This window comes from Aedes albopictus, chromosome 3 (genome assembly GCF_035046485.1).
Source record: "Aedes albopictus strain Foshan chromosome 3, AalbF5, whole genome shotgun sequence".
Taxonomy (NCBI): domain Eukaryota; kingdom Metazoa; phylum Arthropoda; class Insecta; order Diptera; family Culicidae; genus Aedes; species Aedes albopictus.
In genome coordinates, this window is record NC_085138.1 from 153,386,183 (window position 1) to 153,404,842 (window position 18,660).

General features: G+C 39.0%; 2 protein-coding genes across 2 annotated transcripts in view; one reads left to right on the forward strand and one right to left on the reverse strand.

Annotated features, from left to right (window-relative positions):
- Positions 1 to 18,660, forward strand: part of LOC134290404 (craniofacial development protein 2-like) — a 108,424-nt gene that overhangs the window by 27,763 nt on the left and 62,001 nt on the right. The window lies entirely within an intron of this gene.
- Positions 13,523 to 15,333, reverse strand: LOC115264681 (uncharacterized). The gene is made up of 2 exons (XM_062859208.1): positions 14,704 to 15,333; positions 13,523 to 14,643 (listed from the first exon to the last, which is right to left on the reverse strand). The coding sequence occupies exons 1-2, from the start codon at positions 15,313 to 15,315 to the stop codon at positions 14,572 to 14,574; spliced, it is 684 nt and encodes a 227-aa protein (XP_062715192.1). The 5' UTR covers positions 15,316 to 15,333; the 3' UTR covers positions 13,523 to 14,571.

Here is an 18,660-nt window from a genome sequence, read left to right on the forward strand (position 1 = left end):
AATTCCTCCGGGGATTCCTCCGACAGCTTCCCACGGATTTCATATAGGACTTCCATCAGGAACTACTTCAGGAACTCCTTCGGCAATTTCTGCAGGAATTCTTCTGGGAATTTTTCCAGGAATTCCTCCGGACTTTTTTACCAAGATTTTATCCAAAAATTTCACTGAGAATTTCCCCAGGAATTCATCCATGAGTGCCTCCGAGAATTCTTTCATGAACTCTTCCGGAAATTTCTTTAGGAATTCCTTCGGGATGTTCTATAGGAAATCCTCCAAAAATTTCTCTAGGAATTTCTCCGGGAATTTTTCCAGGAATTTCTCCCGGAATATATATCCGGGAATTTTCTAAGGAAAACTGTCGGTTTTGTTTTTCAAGAAAATCCTCTGGGAATTTCTTCAGGAATCTTTTCAGGAAGTCTTCCGTGATTTTTTTCTCACAAAACCCTCAATAATTTCTCCTGTAATTCCTCTAGGACTTCCTTAACGAATACCTCCAGGAATTTATCCTGTAATTCCTCCGGGAAATTCTCCAGGAAATCCTTCAGGAATTGTTTTGGGAATTTCTTCTGGAAATCTTCCAGAAAATCCTCCAGGAATTCTTTCAGGAATTCCTCCGGGGACTCTTCTGAAATTCCTCCGGGAATTTTTGAAGGAAATCTTCGAGATTTTCTCAGGAAATTCTCTGGAAATTTCACCAAATTTCACCTCTGAAAATCCCTCTAGGATTTCCCCCAGGAATTCCTCAGGAAATTTATCTAGGAATTCCTCCGGTAATTTCTCCAGAAATTCCTCTGGAAATTTCTTTAGGAAATTCTCCTTTCTGGGGGATTCCCCTCAGGAAATTCCTGGAAGAATCTCTGCAGGATTCCCTTGAGGGAATTCCTGGAAGAATCCCCGGGAGAATTCCTGGAGAAATACCCGAAAGAATTCCTGGAAATAATCCCGGAAAAAGTCCTGGAGAAATTACTGAAGGAATCACCGGAGGAATTGCTGATGGGAGTCTTAGAAAAATTCCCGGAGAAATTCCTGGAGAGAGTCGTGAAGAAATTCCCAGTGGAATTCCAGGAAAAATTTCTGAAGGATTTCCTGAATTTCCTATGGAGAATTTCTAGAGACATTCCCGGAGGAATTCCCGAAGAACTTCCAGGTGGAATTTCTGGAGGAAACAAAACAGGAATTCCTAGAGAAATACCAGAGGAACTTCTGGAGAAATTCCCAGAGGAATTCCTGGAGAAATTCCCAGAGGCACTCCTGAAGAAATTCTCAGAGGGTTTTCTGAAAAAAACACGGAAGACTTTCTGGAGAAATTACCAGTGGATTTTTTTTAAGAAAAAAACAAGTTTTCCTGAAGAAATTCCCGGATGAATTCCTGGAAAACATTCTGGAGGATTTCCCGGACAATTTCTCGAAGAAATTTCCGAAGCAATTCCTGGCGGATTTCCTGAAGAAATTCCCGAAGGAATTCCCGGATACATTCCTGGAGAAACTCCTAGAAAAATTCTCGGAGAAATCCAACCTGGAAAAAATCTTGAAAGAATTCCTAAGGAAAATCCCGGAGCAATTCATGGAGTAATTCCCGGAGGAACTTATGGAGGTATTCCTGGGAAAATTCTCTGAGGAAATCCAGAGGAATTACTGGAGAACTCCTGAAGAAATTCCCAGATGAATTCCTGGGGAAATTACCGAAGGAATTCCCGAAGGAATCTCCGCAAGAGTTCCTGATGTGGGTCCTAGAGGATTCCGGAAGTATTCCAAGAGACATTTCCAGAGGAATTCCTAGAGAAATGCCCGAAGAAATGCCGGAGAGTTCCCGGAAGAAAAAACGGAGCAATATTGTGGGGTGACAAAATTTGTCTGCAGTGGGTCAAAGACGGTGTACCGAATAAACTAGCGAATAAATCACGAATCAAAGACTCAACTATCAGACAGTTTTTAGCTTGCTGAAGAACTTTGTTGAAAACGGCATCATTCTATCTTATCAGGATTCTGAGATTTGAAGATTTTTTACTCTGGCGCCACCTAGCGGACGATTCGCGAGCCAAAGACGCCATTGCAATATAGTTCTTAGCCTGCTGAACAACTTTGCTGAAAACGGCAAAGTTGTTCCTCATTAGGGTATCGAGACATACGTGTTTGAAATTTTCAAACACAATGCGCCACCTAGTGGGTAAATCCCAAACCAAAGGCTTTACTATCAGATAGTTCTGAGTTTGCTGAAGAATATTGCCGAAGACAGCATCATTCTATCTTATCAGGTTTCGGAGATATGAGGATTTGAACATTTTTGACACTGGCGCCGCCTAGCGGCCGAATCGCGAAACAAAGTCGCCGTTGCCAGTTCGCCCTTACCCTGCTGAACAAATTCGCCGAAGACACTATAATTCTACCTCATCGGGATCTTGAGATATACATTGCGCAATGTATGTGGCCAATTTTGGTACCCCAAGACAATCCGGAATAACTCCGGAACCATGTGGACCAGGCACCCATGTCCCCGGCATCATAAACTAGAAGAGTTTTTCGGGAAGTTGTGAAAATTTCATCAAAATCCATCGAAAAACAAAAAAGTTATGACCATTTTTATGCTTTTCCGAAGATGGGAAATGTACGTTGGCTGGATGAAGGTTAAAGTAATTCCGGCTGAGTGAAGGTTAGCTGCTGCCCAGTCAGTGTCGTGTTTGCTGGTTGGGAAATTGACCGTCCTCTCTCACATGCGCCTGTTTTGTATCAAGGTAATGTTGCCTTGAAATGATTTTTTTTTGTTCTGGCTGGACGTCTGCTATATCATTATTAGAGACCATTTAACGCATGCAATACGTATCACAGTGTAGAGACAATTGATTTGTTTGTTTAGGATGCGACCGTAGAAGAGATCCCTTTTCCACAAGATTTTTATTGAAATTCAAGTCAGAAAATTTCCTCCACATTGTAACCATTTATCAGCGGTTAGCTTTTTTGTGGGTAGCATATGATCCTAGACCAGGTCAGTGATGCGTACCACCAGTCGGCTAAAATAAACAATCCCTCTACAACATGTGAACCCTTCTCGTACCATCTTCAATCATATCTTACACGGAAAAGGTACAAATTAGCGTGATCCCTTATGGGATTGGCGAACGGGCAGAGTGGGTAATTGTGTGGATGTTGACATATAATTGTCTGGCGGGGTCACCTGAGGTGAAAAAGGTTGCGCTGGGTTACATTTGGGAATAACCCTTACTCGCGAAATAATCTCTCTGTGTGACTATATGCTAGGAATACCGAGCACTTTTCAGACTTATGCTTTAAATGAGTACAATAAAATGTAGCATTTGAAAACCGCAGTCAATGATTGACAAAACAACAAGTATTAGAACATATGCAGCCAATTATCCCTCCTAAGATGTTAGGATGTTCACACCACGATGGTGTAGTGCACGTTCAGCATGCCTGTCTGGGTCATATTGACCCCAACATTCTACTAGGAGGGTTAAGTGTTAAAATGAAAATATAAAATTCGCCTTCAGTTCAAGCTCGAACAAACATTTTCTATCATTCATTCATTCATTTAGTTCGACAGCTGTTAAGACTCAGTCCACAATACTGCCCATGTTCGCATACTACAGGGGATAGACAAAATGATCGGGACAGGCAAAATTGTCTCTTCTCAAAAAAATTTCAAATTGCTGTAACTTTTACAAAAGTGAATCAAACATTCTCAAATTTTCACTGTAAGTTGATCAACTAGTTGTGTATCAGTGGACAAAATTTGGAAAAGATCGAACTATTCTGCACGAAGTTATAAATATTCTAAAAAAAAGATATAATTACCCGATAGCCAACTTTGAGCTGTTATATCTACGGATTAGAAGAACCGAATGCAATTAAATTTTGACCATTTATGACTTATATAATGAGCTTTGAAAACCTGTTGACATAACCTAAAATTGTTAACATGGAAGAAAATTATAGCGCTTAGATTATTTTTCTGAAATAACACCAAATTATCGAAAATTTCAACATCGCTTTAAAACTCGAGATGGTAATGTTAGTTCATTTAAATTCCTTCTGATTGTCACGAATACAGATATATTTTGAAAGAAAGTATCAACTTCGGCGGCAATTCATTGCAAAAGTAATCGGATGCACATGAAAAATAGACCAATTTACCAAAAAAAAATTAATGAAATCGCTATGACTTTTTCTCTTGTTATTAATTTCAAGTTGAGCCAAACGTTTTTCAGAGCTCATTATATAAGTCATAAATGGACAAAATTTCATTGCATTTGATTCATTGAATCCGGAGATATAACAGCTCAAAGTTGGCTATCGGATAATTCTACCTTTTTTCTAAAATGCTTAAAACTTCGTGCAGAATAGTCCATTTTTTTTCAAATTTTGTACACTGATACACAACTAGTTGATCAACTTACAGTGAAAATTTGAAAATATTTGATGCACTTTTCGAAAAGTTACAGCTAATTGGACATTTTTTGAGAAGTGAAAATTTTGTCTGTCCCGATCATTTTGTCTATCCCCTGTATGTAAGCGCCACTGTACTTTACAACATACTTTTGAATTTTTAACAATGAATAAATATAAAATTCAAGATTTTTCCGCATTGACATCTAACTAAGGGTTAGATCTTGTGCTCTTTTGAATAAAACTGGTCACAAATATGCACATACGTTAGATATTAGCTTTTGCATGGGGGCATTGTCAAGGTGGTTACATCGACTATGCGAATATGGGCAGAATAATACGTTCTCTTTGTGTTCCTTCTCTGCTCAACAGACAACCGAGCAGGAACATCAGGTAGTGTTGAGATGAGGACCACCTCCAGCAGCCAACGAAGAAAGCTGGACTACATTCCGAGACCCACATTAAACCATAGCCATTGCCACCAAACCCAGTGTCTCTCATGGACCACGACCACCTAGAAAGCATTGTTAGTGCACAACGACATCTCCAGATCAGCTTCATAACCTTGCAGCAACGAACATCACGATACGCTCTTTCAGCAGGACACCAAGGTAATATGCTGGCGCATTGCTAGGTTTCCAAGCTGTACCAATCTCTATGTCCTCGGTAGGCAGGCAGGATCGATGCCACGCCTGCTTCCAACTGCACAGCAAGTATCAAGAACTGATACCACGTACATAGCAACTTGACCTTCCCATAAGTAAGGACCTATCAGCCAGCACATAGAAAGACGTGTCGACATGAGACCTCCACCTGCCCCGGCCCTTACCGGGCATCCCTTTGCAACCACGGACTCGGGTCCCACGCAGTAGACCGACGCCACGAAAGCAACGCTACCTGGATGTTCTCACCACGGCCATTTGATCGCTGTAAGGGTCGATTTCGACCGCGGGACACCGGTATGACCTACGTAGCTGACCCCGAACCCTTGGATCACCTCTTGTACAGCGTCTGAGCTAGCCATTCTCCGAGTCCAAGCGCCACTTGCTCTGTAGCTCCAAGACAATGTGGATATTATAGTCGTTGAAACGGCATTCCAGCCAAACTCATTTTTACACATCCTCTGGACAAGATCGTCAGGAATTGAGTCCTCCCCACGTGTGACAAGCATGTGGTCACGCATTGTGCGAAAAGTGAACACACGAACAAAACCTGTTCCGCCGTTTCTTCTAAACTAGCACAAACCGGACATTCGGGAGAACCTGCATGACTGAAACGATGTAGATATTGTTGGAAGCAACCATGGCCTGAAAAACCCTGAGTGCACGGCTAATCGAGCTCACGGGTTCCCAACCGGTGGTCCGCGCCATCCTGGGTGCCGTGAGGCCAGTCCAGAGGGCCGCAGTGTTACCAAAAAAATATTGTTTTTTTTTTCTCTAATTTGTGCAAATTGTACCAATTTTCAATTTTGTAACTTTATTTTGCATTTTTTTATATCGGTGATCAGTAACACATGAAAATGAGAGGCACGAACCACTGATTTCCAGAGTGGTCGGAAATCGGGTCGAAAGGGGGGCGGGGGGTGAAGATACTGCAAAAGTTGTTGTTAACTACGTCCCTGGTGTAGAGGCGCACCTTCTCATCCGACGTCATACCAAGCACACACACCAGCGCACGCAAGTATTGTACAAACCGTTTTCCCGGAACGTCAAACCACTGCTACCCATTGTGAACAAGAGCTCTATAGAAACAAGTACAGTCTAGAATTCACTCCACGTTTTACAGTTTGTTATAGCTCATTTTGATCCAAAGCACAACGGACCGCCTGTTCCATTGGTAGGAGTCCACTAATCAGGTGACCCCTAATTCAAGGTGTTATGCGGCTTTACGCTTATCATGCCTAGGAATAAATGATTAGGGGGGTCTTATAAAAACCTAATCGCAAACGGAGCCTGTGCAGTACCAGGGCACCCTCCACAGTATTTGCCCTTACTGCGATAACCGTAGCAATAGCACGGTGGACCTTGTGTTTCTCCGAGACAATCAGCTGCCCTTCTTCAATCTCATACTTGAGGCTGAATAAGGGCGGGGTTATGAAGATGTTATCAACCATTATGTGTCCGACAAACTTTTTGCTTTTTTCTACACCATGCTTTTTAAATGGGTGCTGGGTACCCGGGTACCCTGTCGGCCACAGTTTAAATTTTCACCTATATGGTTTCACATTATGAGTTTTACACAGTATATTCTGTGTATCCTCGCCTTTGGCGTTTTCCAATCTGGTTTTATTGCTGTTGTTCTTTTTTGTGCTGTTATTGCGAAAAGTTTAATCTTACCTAGTTTGGGTAGTGGCTACAGTTAGGATAGCTCATATCAATCTTCAGCACAAAAGAACAGCAACGATCAATCTGTGCAGACTTATGCAAAATGGTACAGCCCAAGTGGCGTTAGCCCAAGAGCCTTACTTTCGTCAGGGGAATTTTTATCTAGGAAACCTTGTGAATCCGGTGTTTGCTACTTTCAGTAAAAATGAAATGGCAAACTCACGTGTCATGCCTTGAGCATGTGTGCCCAATCGTTGCTACACTCATCTCTGAACTAACCACTAGAGATGTATGTGCTATCACAATCTATGTATCTGTTGGAAACTTCAACAGGAAATACGTTTATTGTTCGGTTTATTTACCGCATGATGAACCATCCCCTATGGATGCTTTCAAGCAAGTCATTGCATACTGCACTTCGAAAGGCCTTTTGCAAATTGTTAGCAGTGATGCTAATGCTCACCATATAATCTGGAGCAGCTCAGACATCAATTTGAGAGGCTCCAGTTTGATGGAATACAGATCTTGGATTACTTAACATAGGCAACCGCCCAACCTTCATGGTATCTGCTGGAGAGAAAGTGTTAGACATAACGCTTTGCTCTATCAGAATGAGTCACGAAATGACCAATTGGCATGTGTCAGATGAAGAATGACCATCGCTACATCTTGTTTGAACATTTGAATGTTACTTAGCGAACTTTGCGTTTCAGGAATCACCGGTCAACCAACTGGGATCTCTTTACCGATTTGGTTCCAGCCAAATTTCATGGATACTCACCATCCGTTGACACTCCACGTGATTTAAGGACTGTTCATTTTATAAAGAGGACAACTTTGCAAGGCTATAAAAAGAAAACGCGTAGTTCAATTTTGAGCAGCCTTGGTTAGTTGTTCAGTGCATTATATTAGCAGATAATAACCATAAATAAATTGGGTTAATATTATTGAACTTCATAGAAATGTGGCAAAGTGTTTCGAGAGATCAATTTTTCAATTCCCAAAAACTAAAGATAAACACAAAATTTCTGTAAAACATCGGTGTATCATTTTTAATTGCACAAAAGTGTTTGCCATGCTGCAGCAGTTTGAGTGATACATATTCTGGCAAAATATAAACCTAATCGGAATAATGATTGTTAAGATATTAAAGTTACAAGTTGGACTCGATTTTCAGAATAAAATTTATTTGTTAAACAAAAATGTATAAAAATATTAAATTTTGAATATTTTCAATGGATCTAGTCGAAAGTACTAATAATGCAATTTCAAATACAGAAAACCGCTTCTTGATAGTATTGTTGGCTTGGTTACTGTTCTTCATGGCAGTTACCGGAGATAAAACCGCTTCGTTCTTTGAAGGTTCTTCTAAATAACGATGTACTCTATTGCAAATACAACTTAACAATGATGTCGAAAATAAAAATTAACATGTAGTTATTTTCAAATAAGGTATATACTCACATAGGGTCAGACCTTGCTGAAAATAACTAATAATAAGCTTCTCTAGAATCAAAAACTTGCATTTATGGAGCAAAAAGTATGCAATTTTTCATTATGGCCATCATTAAGTATTAAATTTATGATGAAGAATGTACTTTAAAGCATATTTTTCTTCGGTATCATTTAGAATGCGATTCTCTTCTATACTAGACCAATTTTGAACTGATTCCGTAGTGTTATTGCATCACTGGACTTAAATAAGTATTTTTTATCAATTTCATTGATAACAAGGCAACTCACTATATCAAGCTGTATAATGCTTGGTGCATTATAACTGATCAACTATAACACTCTACCTTTAGAAGAATAGTATTAGATCCCAACACATTGAAAAGTTCATGAAAAATTTTAAGTTATGTATGTGGAAAGTTGTGTAGAATTTTGAGAAATGGGGTTTTATTGAGTTTTAACGAAAACCGCTTCAGTTCCATAACTAAGGACAATTTGTATAATGTTATATTTTTCCTACACTGTAGAATAGCTATGGAAATTTATGCAAAAAAAACCGATAATGATTTTATTGAAAAATAAAAAAGATATCACACGAATAAGGTGTCCTCTTTATAAAATGAACAGTCCTTAGATGCTGCCGTTGATACTACAACGGCCTCCATCATGGAAGCTTTTAAAGAAGCTTGTCCTCTGTGAAGACCACAAGAGGAACCCCTTGGTGGAACTGTGATCTGGCGAAGCTCAGGAAACAATGTAGAAAGAGTTGGAAATGACGCTGTTCTTCTGGATCAAAGATTTTCATGTCGGCTTGCATGGCCTACAGGAAAGCTATCCGGTCTGCTGAACGATCCGGCTGGAAAAACCTTTGTCCAAATGTTTCCAGTTTGAGTGAAGTCAGTTGGTTAAATAAAATCCTTGCGAAATCTAAGGATTTCCGAGTGAACGAACTTCGTTTGCCAAATGGCGATCTGACTTCCTCTGATGAGGAAGTTCAGGAATGCTTATTCAGCACACACTTCCCTGGATGTGTGGATATTACATCTTCGGATGATCCTGATGTCCTTTCTTGTAGTTACGATTCCTTGGCTTCGGCTCCGAGTATTGTAACTATAGAATCGATTGAGTGGGCACTTAATAGCTTTGCTCCTTTCAAATCTCCTGGGGCAGATGGGATAAATCCTATTTTGCTTCTGATATGATCATTTCAAACATGTTTTGAAAAAAAAAATACTTGTTTGCAGTTTTTCTACAGGGTATATTTCCAAATCCTGGCGGGATATTACTGAGAAGTTTATTCCGAAAGTGGGTAGTGCGTCGTATGAAGAAGCAAAGAGTTTCAGACCTATCAGTTTAACCTCTTTTCTTCTGAAATGCTAGAACGCATTGTGGATCATAACATCCGTGATGTTCATCTGGCCAATGTGCCTCTTCATGTGAACCAACATGCCTACCAAGTCCACTGTGACTCTTTTACACAAGGTCGTTTACGATATCGAGAAAGCATTCGCTCAAAAGCAATCTTGTTTGGGTGTTTTCTTAGATATCGAGGGTGTCTTTGACAATGTGCCCTTCGATGCCATCTTGGAAGCCGCACGGAGTCATGGTATATCTCCAATGATTTCCAATTGGATTCATCAAATGCTCAAAAACCGACATCTCTTCTCGACATTGCGTCTAGCAGGGATTAGGAAATTGTGTGTTTTTGGATGCCTCCAAGGGGGAGTCTTATCGCCGCTTTTGTGGAATCTCGTAGCAGATACGCTGTTGAGGCAACTCAATAGTAGCGGGTTTCCTACTTATGGTTCTGTTGACGACTACCTAACATTGTTTGACGGCATGTGCATCAGCACCCTTTTCGACCTGATGCAAAGCGCACCTCAGGTAGTTGAGGGGTGGTGTCGCCAATACGGCCTTTCAGTAAATCCAGGTAAAACATCTATTGTTCTTTTCACGGAAAGGCGCAACCGTAATGGCGTTCGACCTTTGTGTCTCTTCGATTCTGTAATCAATGTGACTGATCAGGTAAAGTACGTTGGAGTCATTCTTGATTCCAAGCTTTCCTGTTGAGTCCATGTTGAGTTCAGAATCAAAAAGCTTGTATGGCCTTCGGGCAATGCCGGCGAACCTTTGGTAAAACTTGGGGTCTAAAACCCAAGTATATCGAATGGATTTACACAACTGTTGTTCGGCCAGTATTGGCCTATGGATGTCTTTCCAAGCAACACACGTGTTATATAAGAGTTACGGCAGCGCAGTTTTTGGTTGTATGAAAGTTAATTTGACGTAATTCTAACACAATACTAGAATTACGTCAAATTAACTACTATAAAACTAAAACTAGTGCTACCGTAACTCTTATATTACATGTGTGTTGCTTGGGTTGTGTGGCGGCAGAAAGGACGCACGACTGTCCAACTGCGTTAGAGAGAACGCAACTCATGTTAGTAGTGAGAATCTTCAGGATAGGCCTTAACCAAAATAATATCAATAAATCACAATTATTATACGTACTTTTTATGGATATAGTAGGACTAAATTTAAAGGAGTTTGGAGACGTCAGAGGTCTTCATGAAACATTCAACATGTGTTTTATATATTTGAGGCATAAACCCTTAGAATAGGGGAACATTATAAAATAGACGTGAAAATATTTTTGGCCACCTGTTCGTATGAAGCCGCCTTATAGTGCTTGGTTCACGTACATGGTATTCAAATGTGGTGCTGACAGCACTAATTGGCTAAAAGATGGTGCGTGAGATCAGCATGGATGCCTACACGGAAAAATATTATAACCCAAAGAATAAGTTTTGAAAACTCAAATTTGGCTAAACTGCTTAAAGTTTTAACTCAAAGTTGGGTTGTTTTCTCCCTCGCCCCACCGCAATGTTGTCGAAAACAAAAAGAGAAGCACCGACGCATCCGCTGCTCTTCCGTGGAAGAAGCCAAATTTGGGTTTTCTTGAATTAACCCAAATTTGCGTCATTTGAGGCCTTCGTTGGGTGAAAATAACTTACCACTGGGTTAATTTTTTTGCCGCTCTCAAACGAGAACTACTCACTCACCACTTTCGCTGTTTAACGCAAATTTGAGTTATTCCACGGTAGACCGGGATTGCGTCAAAACAACTTAAATTTGGGTTGATTTATAGTTCAGTGTAGATGATTCTGTGAACATCATGGGGTGGAATATTTAAAAAAGCATGCTTCAGAATGGTACATTATGGTGGCAACTAATGTGGCTCAGTGATTTTATTTATTTATTTATTTTTCGTCAATCATGAGTAGACCAGATTCTCAACATAGCATGATTAGATGCTAGGTGCAAGAATTGCAGAAATGTTGCATAAAATTCAATGTGGTGCGGGAATCATTGCCACCTTGCCACACCACTATGGGCAATTTCCCTACAACCAGGCGGACGAAAGTAGGGTGCCTGTACCAGTTATCGCACTACCTAAGGAAAACTTTTTCTACAAAAATAAGAAGAAGACCGATGAATGTTTACAATATGTCAAATGATAATGTAGTATCTATACTTTACAGGAAAAATAAACAAACCAAAACTACTTTTAGTATTTATCACGGCGTGTGCCAATGATAGGAACCCTGTACCAGTTATGTACACATTTTCTTATTTCGGTTCCACTTCGCACTATTTACATGCATTCCTTATGGGATTAGCCATAACTGATACACTATAGCGAAATAGGGTGCAAGGAAGCCGAAATTGTAAGGAAAATGATTTATTTCTATAACAATTTTAGCAAATTGTGAAGTTTGAATGATTGCAATCATCTTTCGTGAGTGTGATCTTGTATTCACACAATGTTTCGTGTTGTTTTTCATCGTTAAAGGTTGAAAACCAACTATAGCCAATTTGAGGTACTATAGCCATAACTGGTACACTGAGCCTATTTTATAATTTCTTTTCGTTTTCTGTGGTCTATACTATCAAAATATTTCGTTAATTAGCTTTTTCAGTATTTCTAGCTTAACTTTCCAAAAGGGCGTATAAACTTATTAATTTAATGTAAATTTGAAATTAAATCGATCCGTACTTTGATTGCGAATCAATAGACTATTTTTTTTGGTTTTCATATGGAACTGTCCATACACTACTTTGAAAAATATGGAAGCGACACAACTGCTATTGTTATATATGTATAAAAAATATGAAATTGTACTAAAATGCACAATTTTTTGAAAAGCCTGATTTCAAAGTTGCGCAACTTATGCACAAACTTTTCACCGTAACTTTCTAGAATAGACTAAGATTATGCTTTAAAACTGCTGGGATATGCGCAATTCAGCGCCAAAAAAGTTATTGATCAAAATATTTTATTTTACGATATTTCAATATTTCAACGCCTTTCAGTGTTTTTTTTATATAATTTAGTTCTGTATTGAAACCTTGTGTTTTTTTTTTCTAACAGATTTTTTAGTAACCTATTCAGTGATGTATTGTAAACTAAAGGGCTTCTCATGAAAAAAAAAATGGTCTGAAATTGTTTTAAGATAAACCGAGCTTATCCGGCAAAAAGTTCTATTTTTCGCAAATTTCTAACTTTGACATTTCGTATATCAGAAACGCAAACTGCTAGAGATTTGAAACTTTGGACTTTTCTTAATTGTAATGTTTACTTTCGACAAAAAATATAACAAAAAGATTTGATGAGGGTCACCTTTTCGATTTTTGTCCCGCTGATATCTTATGGTTATCTGCTACCGTCCCTACACAGTAATGGATCACTTTGATGTTTAACGTCGAATATCTTGCTCAAAACATATATTTCGCCACTAAAACTCATTTTTGTAGCATGAATGTATTTGTTTTCTGAGATAAAAATTAATCATAAAAACAAATGTATTACATAAGTGACCCGATTTTGTCAGCCCCTTTCCGGAACACATTTTTTGCTCTCTTCAAAAACTTAAACAGTTTTTTAAACTTTATATTCCTTTATGTTCTGCATCTCAGCTGTAGTTTGATGATAAATAGTAATAAATTGCTTAAAATGTGACAGTAAGATGATGAGAGCAAAAAGTTCGTCGCAAAATGGGGCTGACAAAATCGGGTCCTTACTGTATATTGCAATCGTGGAGTTGTCTTCTCATAACTGTCAGAAAATAGCCGAATTCCATAAGAACCTACTCCTGCAGTGGTTAGCTCTAAAAGTATCGAAATCCAGCGATTTTGATATAAAAAATCTCTCGTTCACCTTGAAAAAGATATGTTTCTTTGTTATTTTTTTTGTTTTATTTTATTTTTCATTGAATTTTGGAGGTCAAAAATACCACTAAGTGATCCATGACTGTGTACCCACACAGTTCGAAAAAAAACGGTAAGTTTACATGATATATCATGCACATAATTGGAGCGTGACATATGGCGTAACATTACATTAGATTTTATTTTTACATTGAGCTCAAATTGACAGATGTAAATTTCATTTTCACAATACTAAATTTACATTTACTTGTAAGTTTAATCCTATATAGTAATATTATATATCTTTGGTTAAAATATCTCTTATTGACCGCTTGGGGAGCGACATAAGCTTTCCCAAGTCGAAATATCCCAAAAAAAACGTTAAAACCCGGAAAATTTGTGGGTTTACCTTTTTTTCCTCTTTGTTTTGGAATATTTCAACTTGGCAAAACTAGTGCCACCACATCAACCATCAAAGTTATGTGATAAATTCTTGCAGCAATTGCATTGAAACAAATTTTGAGTATAATAAAAACTCTTTTATTCTCTTATCTAAAACATCTAACACTTGCAGATTTCAAGCTTTTATCTCTTAACTATATTAAATGTCATAAAAACCCATTATGTTTCAGATGTTCGCTAGTAATTATTCATACTATTAACATAACTCAACGCACTCAGTTGAACAAACTAGCATTTCACAAATTAGAAGGGCCAGGCTGTGACGCGTCATATGATGAAAGCGTTTCAATGGCTTTCTTAACAACACGTTGAATTGGACCAACCCGGTTGGCGGTCGATTTGGAGCCCTTGCTGGGGATTATTTTGAGGAAGTATTGTTGGACTAGCTCGAGAAACTTTGATGCCTCCTTCAGGTACACAAAATTGTGGACGTAATGAACGCTCATTAGATCCTGGATTCCGCCAACGATATCTTCAGTTCCTTCCGAAAGACGTGTTTGCTCAGCGTAAACGTAATACATAGCTTTATCATTTCCCATGTCTGAAAGAAAAAAGAAGAACAAAATATGATAAGTTAAATTTATTATTAGGTCTCAAGTCAAGTAATTCAGCTTATTCTATTCTGCCTATGGTCGCATACCAGTCCCATATTTGCTGGGTTTTCTATTCATATAGATTTGGCATGCGATAATAGGCAGTATAATGTCGGGTGATTCTGTAGTCAAAACTCACCTATCGCGACCAAAACTGGTCCACCTGATGCATGATCGATGTCCTCCATCCGTGTTCCTACCTACAATCATAAGAAAACTTAATTAACATGCTGTTTTGATATCATTAAATAAAAGTTTACCTCCTTCTTCAAAACAAGGTTGTTCAAATTTTCGCCAACCATAGAAGCCAGAAACTGGAAAATTTCAGCATCCGAGCAAGATTCAAGCAGTTTCCCTGGTTTACTGACTGCTGCCGAATACTCAATTATTTTGACTCGTTTCATGTTGAAAAACTTGCGTAGTGTGTCGATGTCAGTTCCAGTAGCTTGGTTGAAATGGTAGGACAGCAATTTCCTTCTGCGCAGAACCGGAAGTTCCAACAGTAACGTTCTCAGATCTCGATGCGAATCCAAACGATATCGAACAAATGCATGAGTTGATTGCAGACACTCATCAGATAGCAAGTTAGGCTCATCTCTTCGCAGTTTTACAAAAAGTTCTTTGGCACATTCAGGGGACGATTTGGCCCAGTATTCTTTGGAAGTACCCGCTCTAGCGTTGCTGCATTTCCGGGTCTGTGAAGTGACTTTGGTTGTCTGATGGTTCGGATCTTTGAACCGGTTAAGGTATGAATTGTGGTTGATTAACTTGTGCTTCAATACCACGTAACTCAAACCATCTCCGTATCCATCATCATCCACCATTTCCAAGCATGGGTACTTGCGCAAAATATCTTTGGCCACTGTTTCCATGATATCCGCTTGAATGCAGGTATCGATAGCCCTGAGTTGATCGACGATGCAGTTAATGAATCCACATCTTTCTTGTTTTGTAAGCCGCATTGATTTGGGAGCTGAACTTGACTGATTTTTTAGTTTGTAGTCCTGCAGTGCATCCAGTTTCGATAGCGTATTATCGCTAACTTTGTCCCATTTTATTTCAAATGAACGAAATTTCATTCCAGTGGACACATTTTTCTTAACGACGTGAAAACCAGGGAGTTCTTCACGACATCGTTTAACAGACACGTTTGGGGATTTGTTTTCGTCATGCAAATTGTTATCCATAGTCTCATCGTTTATTTCAGCTGGCACCTGTTCGATAGTAGGGTCTTCTGCAGTCTCGCCTACGTTTATTGCTGCTGACTGCACTTCGACGGAACCGGATGCGCATGAGGATGTTTCAGAGTTGGTAACGATTGTCAATACATTTGGTGCAATCTGAAGCTGATGTAGGAAGGACTGATCGTCAACGATTGCCATTGCGCTTTGCTCAAAAACATTGGATTGGTTTGAACTGAATATACGTCCTGCGGGTGGAAGATAAAAATATGTTTAGAAACAAATAAAAGGATTATCAAATAACAGGTATCACATGCTAAGATTGATTGGTTGAGTTGATTGATTTGTCTTTATGTATTATAGAGACTTTCAGCCCTTACACACACATGCTAAGAAAAAGTTACTCTAAAATGAGCGTGATTCACGCAAACCTGATCTAAACTGGGGCAGCTTACTGGACTAAGAGCTGAAATCTAATCCGTTTAATCCATATAATATATTTGACATGTGTGACAAATGCGCATAAATTACAATTCACGAAAAAAAAATAGTTATTTGTGCAGTGAGTTGCAAAATGATAATTTTTACTACACGAGTCGTACATTCATCTAACGAAACTTGCCGAATTGGATAAATACGACGAGAGTGCTGTAAAATACTTAAATACCTAAATAAATAAATAAATGATAAGAAAAAAAATGCCCTTTAAATACACTATCAACCAATAAATAAATGTAATTTGCATTTCGATAAACAATTGTTTAAATGTGATCTACCTTGAACCATTTTCTTTCGGGACAAAATGGGTCGCTAACAATAAATTCGAAAGAAATTTGTTATACGATGTCTGATCTTTGTCCTTTATCCATTCAAACTTCACCTCAGGCTATCTGACCTGTCGTATATCGGTCTTGTCTCTGAAGTAGTAGCAGAAAAAATCAATGTTTATTGTTTTCAAAGGGAAACTATGTACCACCAAAGAAATAAACAAGTTCTTCTGGGCGACATAAAATAAAAGGCGATCAGACATTAATTTCCTTGAAACTTCCACCAGTCACTTCAGAAGGGCCTCCTAGAAGGTTCATCAACTCATTGAGAACGCTGAAGATATTAAATCATAGCTTAAAATCAATCAAATTTGGATGTATTCGGCGCAGCACATCCATTCACATGAACATTAGTGCATTGCGCTGAAAAAAGTTTTGATTTGTTCAACTTTGAAGAGCTTCACCCTCCCCAACTACGTCACAAGTTGGCATCTGACGGCTCAGAAACAAATTTCAGAGGTCTCATATAAAAAGCTTGGAGGGGTGCTTGTAAATTGGGTTTTTTGCATGACTTTATTGATGGACGTTCTCATACCACATTTGGTTAATTTTTTTTTACTGAACCACCTGTATGTTGTGTGGCTAGGATAATAATGATACACTATGTCCGAAAAATCGACGAATTACCCTATGGAAATGGGAATCGTTCCACCGTCCCACCATTTAAAATGGTGTTTCTACTTTTTGAAACAAATCCCTTCCACACTATCTACAACCACTACTAGAAGGACAAAAATGCTCCACTTTAGCACTATCCATACACTAAGTAGACTCATTGCTAACCCTCGCATCTTTGACTACCTGTAGCGACGCCGCGCTCACGCCATATACCACATGCGTGCACTTTTCATGGTGCGTGTACTCAGTACACGACGCGATCGCTCCCGTGCTAAGAAAACCCATTCCCCCCCTCCCCCCAGTCAACACACGATCGCATATGATGTTGGATAGGATGCAAAAGTGGAGGCGATATACGCACACTTTACATGCGGTTAAATGGAAACAGGTACGCATATGGCATCCACTTTAGCATCCTATTCAACATCATATATGACTTTGCGTTAGCTGCCCCCCTTCACTGACAAACATTTGAAAATTTGCATGGACCGTTTATTTCCCCCCCTTACATTCTACAAGATTCTACTTAGTTTTAAAACGGGCCTTTTCCGCCAGACGTTGCAAACTACATAGCTTATTGTCTAGGTCGTGCTTCTTCAAAAAACATAAGTACACAACTTAAATATGTGTTTTACCAAATGTTCTGCTTAACTCAAATGAGTTCTATTTTATTCTATTTTACTCAATTTTCATAACAGTTCATAAAGTCTGGAACGGTACCTGGTAAGTGGTAGCGAATGGAGACTGGTTACGTGTAGCCCCAACAATCCGGCGTCTGTGACGTTTTCAGCCAGCTAGGTATATCGCTGAAGCATTCGAGGCATGTTCACTCTGCGACAGTTGATTTTGAAGTGTTCCATATCTACGGATGAAGATTCAGCGACGATAAGGTCACTTGTATGAACAGCTAACTTCAACTCCGTATGATCCCGTGAAGTGTATAATGATAAGTTCCGGTCGCATTCGAGGGTCTCTGGATCCCATCAGCGTATTATAGATCGAACATGGCATTCAGAACGTAGAAGTTGGCAAGTTTGGTGTTATTTATGCTTCCAATGAAACATCCAAAATAGTTCACCAGGAGAGTGAAATAAATAAAATCGTTATCTTTTCGTCGCAGTTGTAAACACCGCCCAACTTCCTTCCTATTTGGTTCAGGGTGCCCGATGCTATCTGCCAGGAACATCAACTGAGAAGAAAAAGTCAGAGATTTGAATCGTTTGTTGCTTTTGCCTTGGGTAACGATTTCTTACCATTAGGACAATAATTGCCGTAATCACAGATCTGAGAACAGTTTCTGCTGCACAATATTTAGGTTTTTCAACTATTTATTATGACCTTTCACAAAAATAAATCCTGACCGGGCAGTAAACAATATTGATTCGAGTGATAAACGTCAAAAAGGTCAACCTGGGTGCTATAGCACCTTACAACTGAATTACCTTGGTGCTAGAGACAAATGTCATTGTTACCAACATTGTTTTTATGATGGATTTCCGTCAAGCCAAGAAGAGATAAAAAGAAAAACGATTGCCTCGTGCAAGTACATTTTGTATTCTTTTGAAACGCAAATAAAAAGTTAGTTGTTCCT